This window comes from Vespa mandarinia, chromosome 18 (assembly GCF_050613455.1).
Source record: "Vespa mandarinia isolate Hongniang chromosome 18, ASM5061345v1, whole genome shotgun sequence".
Classification (NCBI taxonomy): Eukaryota; Metazoa; Arthropoda; class Insecta; order Hymenoptera; family Vespidae; genus Vespa; species Vespa mandarinia.
In genome coordinates, this window is record NC_140827.1 from 1,212,501 (window position 1) to 1,220,000 (window position 7,500).

Below are 7,500 nucleotides of genomic sequence, written 5' to 3' on the forward strand. Positions count from 1 at the left end.
TACCGAGAGTATCATTAACTACTTTCTCTATACGGTCTAGCGAGTATTATTATTATTATTATTATTGTTATTATTATTATTATTATTATTATTATTATTATTATTATTATTATTATACAAATGAGGATTCCCTAGAATTTGTTTCGATCGCATGCAACAAGCTTTTACTTTAACGTTTGTATATTAAACCGAAAGAGCTCGACACTCAACTTCTCATATGTATATGTGTGTGTGTGTATGTATGTATGTATATATAACAGTCGTATATACTTAGCTTATAACGAAGCTCGAAAAGTTTGCGTTAGAAGTGTAATTAGATTCTGTCCGGTATACCGCGAGATTTGTAAAAAGCTCCGGGTGCTTCGTGCTTTTACACGAAAATTATTTAAACACTCTTTCGTAAGAGACAAAATATATTAAATAGAGTAAAAGATACAGATAGAGACAGAAATATATATACAGAGATAGAAAGAGAGAGAGAGAGAGAGAGAGAGAGATATATATATATATATATATATATATATATATATATATATATATATATATAGAGAGAGAGAGATGAAAAGAAAAACAAAAACATAAATATATAGAAATATCTAATTATCTGATTATATAAATATAATTATATCGACAAAAGCACGTGCTAATTAATTGGATAGACAGACAAACAGACAGACAGACAGACAGACAGACAGATAGATAGATAGATAGATAGATAGATAAATAGATAAAAATAGAAAGGTAACGAAACGAAAGGCGGATAGGATGGGGTAGGAAATTTTCTAAAGATAGTAACACAAGATTAATATATTGTCGATGACACTGTTCTTGATGAACGAACGCGCATGCGCATTCGAATGCTAATTAAAAATTTTTCATTAAGCACGTCGACTGCGCCTATAGTAGACAGATACATCTTTCTTTCTTTTTTTTCCTCTCTCTCTCTCTCTCTCTCTCTCTCTCTCTCTCTCTCTCCATCCCTTCCTTTCCCCCCTTTCAATTTATTCTCTCTCCCTCTCATCCCCTTCATCCGCCCACTCGCCTCTCTATTTTTATTTTTTCTTCCCTTTTTTTTTCCCCCTATCGTCTTACATCGAAAAATTCTAGCTTAGTTGAAAAAAAAAAAAAATGAAAAAAAAAAAAGGAAAAGAAAAAAAAGAAAATGGGGGAAAAAATGTCTACCTTATTTCGCGTCGTTGCTCGAGGATGTACGGCGAATGACACGCCGACGTCAACGCGACAGCCACCACCAGGATATTGACCCACTTTGCTATACGGAGCATGGCGACTTTGCACGAATACGCTCTTTGCCTGCCCTGATCGTTCCCCGAGTTTACTTCATGCTTCTGAGCGTATCACACCGAGTAAAAAATTGTTTAATCGAGTCAGAAATTGTCCATTCTTCTTAAAAGATTATTTAGATTATCGTTTATAATTTCTTCTTTTTTCTTTTTTTTCTTTTTTCTTAATTTCTTCTTCTTCTTATTCTTAATTTAATTTAATTTAATTTAATTTAATTTAATTTAATTTAATTTAATTTTATTTATTTATTTCTTCAAGAAATAAACTATGACGTGAATTCTACGTTGATTCGATGTGAATGTAAAATAAATGTGAAGGAAAATCTTCTAATTTTTTTTTTTTTACTATCTTTTATTTCATTTTATTCTATTTTATTATTTTATTTTATTTTATTTTATTTTATTAGTTTATTATTTTTTTTATTTCTTCGCGAAACGAACTCCGACGTGAATTCTACGTTGATTCGGTTTGAATGAAAAAAAAAAAAAAAAATCTTATTCTTTTTATTATTCTTAATTTCATTTTATTATTTTTTTTATTTCTTTGCGAAACGAACTTCAATGTGAAGTCTACGTTGATTCAGTTTGAATGTAAGCAAAATATAAAAGAAAATTAAATAATAATAATAATAATAATAATAATAATAATAATAATAAAAAGGGGTAAAAAATTGTTCAGTCGACAGTAAGCGCGATTGTACATATTCTTTCTAAAATTTACAACATTATTTACATAATTTATTTTTTATTTTTATTTAACTTTTTTCTTTTTTGCAAAACGAAGTTCGATACGAACTTGACGTTAATTGGATTTTAATGTAAAAAATGTTAAGGAAAAAAGAAAAGAAAAGAAAAGAAAAAAAAAAAAGGAAAAAAAAAACAAAAGGGAAAAGGAAAGAGTGGAAAATTGTTCAATCGAGAGTAAGAAATTGTGCATTCTTCCGAAAGCTTATGCTATTATTATAATTCATTCTTTTATTTTTTATTTTTATTATAATTTCTATTCTTTTCTTTTCCTTGATCACACGAAATTCAAACTGAAAATTCCACGTTGATGAATGTAAATAAACATGGAGAGAGAGAAAAAAAAAAAAAAAAAAAAAAAAAAAAAAAAAAATAAGTGGAATTTTTTCTTTTAAAGCAAAATTTGTTAATGAAATAAATTCGGCGATTATTAATTTTCATTATAAAGAAATAAAAAAACAAAATAATTGAACAAATGAAAAGGAGATAATACGGAGAAAAAAATTAAAGAAATTCTCCGTATTATTTTTTTTTTATAAAAGAAATTTATTGTGAAATAAATTTAATGATTATTAATGTTTTGAAAAAAGAAAAAAAAAAAAAAATAAATAAATAAATAAAATGGAAATAACAGGAAGGGAAAAAAATGTAAAGAACTTCTTCGTTTCCTTTTTATGTAAGACGAAATTTGCAATAAAATAAAATAAAATAAAATAAAATAAAATAAAATAAAATAAAATAAAATAAAACAAAATAAAATAAAAACAAAATAAACACGACGATAATTAATTTTCGATGTATAGAAAAAATTTCTGTATCTTTTTTTCCATTTTACAAAACAAAATCCGATATGATAATCTCAATTAGACGACATTTGTTTTACAGTGTAAATAAATAAATAAATAAATAAATAAATAAATAAATAAATAAATAAATAAATAAATATATATATATATATATATATATATATATATATATATATAAAGAAAAGAAAAGAACAGAAAGAAAGAAAGAAAAAAGACAAAATGGCGGGAGAGAAAAAAACGAAGAAAAAAAAGAAAGAAGAAAAAGAAAAAGCGCGATAAATTCTATTTACCAAAGTAATTGAAAATATCGATTGATAGTCGATCGAGGGTACTGACGGTAAATTCAAAAGGTGGATAATAAGTATTGGATCGTGAGTAAGTCTCCCGAGAATCATCATTTAATTTATGAGAATGGTCTCTTTAGTGGCTATCGGATTTACGTATAAGCGCCGTATAAACTTTCTCGCTGAAACGGTAAAACATCTGATGCTATTCTCGTCCCTATGACACGTCGGGGCCGTTATACACATGATATTAACTCGCGCACCGTATTTTGGCACGAAATTATAATCGACGCGACGTTCTATAATATGTGAGCTTATGTACCCTCTTCCTGTCCTCCTCCTCCACCTCCTCTTATCCATCTCGAATGGATCTTATCGAATCTAAGCGTCCAATAATTCGTCGAAATATTATTTCGTACAAATTAATAATTCTAATATAATATCTAATATCGTATGCGAACACGTGTCTCTATGTATGGTGTATATACGCTATTCTATTGAAATTATATTTCAAAATATAATTAATTAATAAATTAAATAAATTATTAATTGTTTTATACAATTAATAAATAATTATTATTATATATAATAATAATAATAATAATAATAATAATAATAATAATAATAATAATAATAATAATAATAATAATAATAATAATGAATTAAAAATAATATTTAATTCATTGATTATCAACGACAGGAAAAAATATTTGATGCATTAACGACGAACGAACGAATGAGCGAACGAATGAACGAACGAATGAACGAACCAATAAACGGGATTCTAATAAAATAATCTAATATTTTACATATTTTAACATAATATTAACATTATTTATTTTAAAGAAAATAATTAACGTATTGATTCATTAATATTTATTATCGGGTGAAATAAATTTACGATAGTTTCTATAGAAGCTTGGCGAACGTAACTATCGATAGTTATGTTACCGCTAATCGTCATCGATAAAATCCTTTTAATGCGTTTCGAATAGATATATATATATATATATATATATATATATATATGTATGTATGTATATATATATGGACATATATACGTAGATAGATCTATCCGTTTGATAAGCTTACGACGTATTATCTATCGGCAGTGCAGCGTAACGTGCGTCATCTTTTTTTTGGCAGTTAAGTGGGTTAAAGAAGACCTTTGGGAAACGTCCAAGGTATATACCTATGTATATCGAGTACGGGAGAGACCTATATAAACATACATACGTATTACATACGTATAAAAGAAAATTCCTCCCTCTCTTCCATCTTCCTATGCACCCACCCCTTGTAACATATCTACCTACATACAATAATACTTTAAAGATCTTGAAGAAGTAAAGAAAGAAGGCAAACTGGACTAGCTAGATAAAAAAAAAAAAGAAAAAAAGAAAAAATAAATATATGCAAGAGAGGGAGAGACAGAGAGAGAGAGAGACAGAGAGAGGAAATAAAAATCTTAAGGTTTAGAATATTAATCCAGTTTAGCATATTTCTCTATCTCTTTTTTACCCTTTCTTTATACTTACCTATCTTTCCTTCTCTCTCTCTCTCTCTCTCTCTCTCTCTCTCTCTCTCTTATTCCATGCATATTTCTACCTCTCTCTTACTTTCTGTATGTTACTGTCTCTCTTATTCATTGTATGTTACACACAGTGTCTTTTCTGTTTCTTGCTTTCTGTGACAGTCTTTTCTCTCTTAATCTATGTATGTGACTGTCTTTTCTCTCTCTCTCTTTTATTTTCTGTATGTGACTAGCCTCTATCCCTCTTTCATTTTTTTTACTCGTATCTATCTATCTATATCTTCTCTCTCTCTCTCTCTCTCTCTCTCTCTCTCTCTCTCGCTGTCTGTCTTTCTCTTACCGTCCAAGACGGTCGATATTTGCTGGCACATACGAGGAATATTTTATTCACGCGGAATTCGTGAGCTTGGAAAAAGACTTTGGAATAATTTAAGAGGTCGGATGGCCTGAGAGTAGTATTCGTCCACGGACGGAGAATATCCCCGAGGAAAGCATTTATTCCGTTTTAGTACGATCGTACCTGCAGTACCAACAGCAGTACTAGAGTATCCCAGTACTAGTACCAGTACCAGTACCAGTACCAGTATCAGCACCAGCACCAGCACCAGCACCACCAACAGCAGCAGCAGCAGCATCAAGCGTGACCCTCTTCGTGAGAAGCAAACACGACGCGCGCGCGCAGGAAAGAGAGAGAGAGAGAGAGAGAGAGAGAGAGAGAGAGAGAGAGAGAGAGAGAGAGAGAAGATGAAGAAAGAAGAGAAGGAGGAGAAGGAGAAGAAGAAGAAGAGAGATAGATAGAGACGTGGAAAACTATTCTGGAACGAAAGACGATCGTAGCGTGAAAAAGACAGGAGAGCTACGTGAAGCGAAACTATAAAAGTGCAAGACGAGTGTGTTTCACCAAGAGACGAAATGACCGACGATGCCCGGGATGCAAAATGATGAGTATGAGAAAATGACTCTACTAACAATAAATGCATCGATTTATTTTTTATTCTAATTTTATATATGTGCCCATAATTATGAAAGTGATCTAAGTCATATATTTCTTGTTTCGAGATATTTAATGAATTGCGTTTGAACGAATTAAAAAATATTTTTATATTATGCGACATTTTAATTTATAATTTTCTTAGTCTTGATTAATGGAAATTTATTATGTGTATGAAATTTAATATTATTACATCTCTTATCTTATTAATTTTTAATATCTTACGGACTCTCTCTCTCTCTCTCTCTCTCTCTCTCTCTCTCTCTCTCTCTCTCTCTTTCTATTTATCTATCTATCTCATTAACTTATTTTCTTATAGGAGTTTAACCAAAGGAAATTATATTCTGATCAATCGTAATAACAAATTTTATTTCTTTTTTTTTTTCTTTCTATTTATATTATCAATTATTCGATTGGAAACTATGAAACGGGCGTCGAATGAAAATAACTAAACAAAAACGCCCGTTTCATAGTTTCCAACCTAATATTTATATTAATAGAGATTTCTCATATTAATTAAATAAGATTTATAAAATTATTTATTATTATTATTATTATTATTGATGTTTGTATTTCTATTAATATTTCTTCTTTTATTATTATGATCATTAGAATGATGCAAGAATAATTATGATTTTTATCGTACTGTTCGATACTTATTTTATCTGTAAATAATGCAATTCTTTTTTACATAAATCTAATATTATTATTATCATTATCATTATCATTATGTTTCAATAGAATTATCTGTGTTGTAAATTTTTAGAATAACGTTAATTAAAAATTATATATATATATATATATATATATATATATAATTATACACATTATAGATAATATTAATAATATTTAACAATAAAAAGTGTTCGTTAAATTATAATAGTTGATTTAGTCAAATTAGGTCAACACTTCAATCGTTAATTCTCTATTATAAATATAACGAATATAATTCTATTTTAAATTCTCAAACATGATGATTCATATTTGATGAATATAAAAGGATCGATAACCTACCGTTTTTATATATACAATAAAAATCAATCAGTTGATTTAATATTCTCAATCAAAAAGCGCGCGCGCGCACACACACACACACATACACACACGCGCGCGCTCGCACATATACAGATGTCTCGTTCTTATAATTTCTAAGATTTATCTTCTCGATCTTCCCCCCCCCTCCTTTTTTTTCATTTTTGCTTATCCACTCTATTCTAGATTATTTATTTATTATCTTTTTCTCATAAAAAAGAAAACAACAAAATAAAACTAATAATAATAATAATAATAATAAAAAATACGTAGGACTTACAAGTCTCTTCGGTAACCGGTTGCAGCATCTACGTAGATTTTTTCCTCGATATAAAGACCGAGAGAACACGCGCGCGCACACACACACACACACACACACACACACACACAGAGCTACACTACACACTTCGATATAATACCTTGGTAGTCGACACGAAAAAACAAAAAACAAAAAAAGAAAAAAAAAAAAAAAAAGAAAGATAAAAGAAAATAGAAAATAGAAAAAAAAAAGAAAAATAATAATAATAATAAAAAAAGAAACAAAAATTAAAAATAGCAAAAAAGAAAAATTAAAATAAGTGAAAAAAAAAAAAAAAAGAATAATAATAATAATTAAGAGGACAGAAAAAGAAAATTGTATTTTGTAACACTTCTTATCTTTTCCTCCTTTCACATATACATACACATACACGTATATAAATATACGCCCACACACCAGAATATCGTTCATTCCCTTGTTCTTCCTTTCCTTTTCTTTTTCTTTTTTCTTTTTTTGTTTTACTTTATTTTTTCTTCTAAACACAAAGTC

The 7,500-nt window shown here is 28.4% G+C and overlaps 1 protein-coding gene across 3 annotated transcripts in view; it reads right to left on the reverse strand.

Annotated features, from left to right (window-relative positions):
• The window catches only part of LOC118445604 (glycogen synthase kinase-3 beta), an 83,732-nt gene that overhangs the window by 71,062 nt on the left and 5,170 nt on the right, over positions 1 to 7,500 (reverse strand). Inside the window, exon 1 of one of the 3 annotated variants that reach the window (XM_085662485.1) lies at positions 6,973 to 7,107. The exons of the other annotated variants lie outside the window; for them this stretch is intronic. Within the exon in view, the coding sequence (XP_085518611.1) occupies positions 6,973 to 7,000 (28 nt within the window). The 5' untranslated portion in view covers positions 7,001 to 7,107. Of the gene's footprint in view, positions 1 to 6,972; positions 7,108 to 7,500 lie in introns of those variants that run through there. 3 annotated transcript variants of the gene reach the window in all.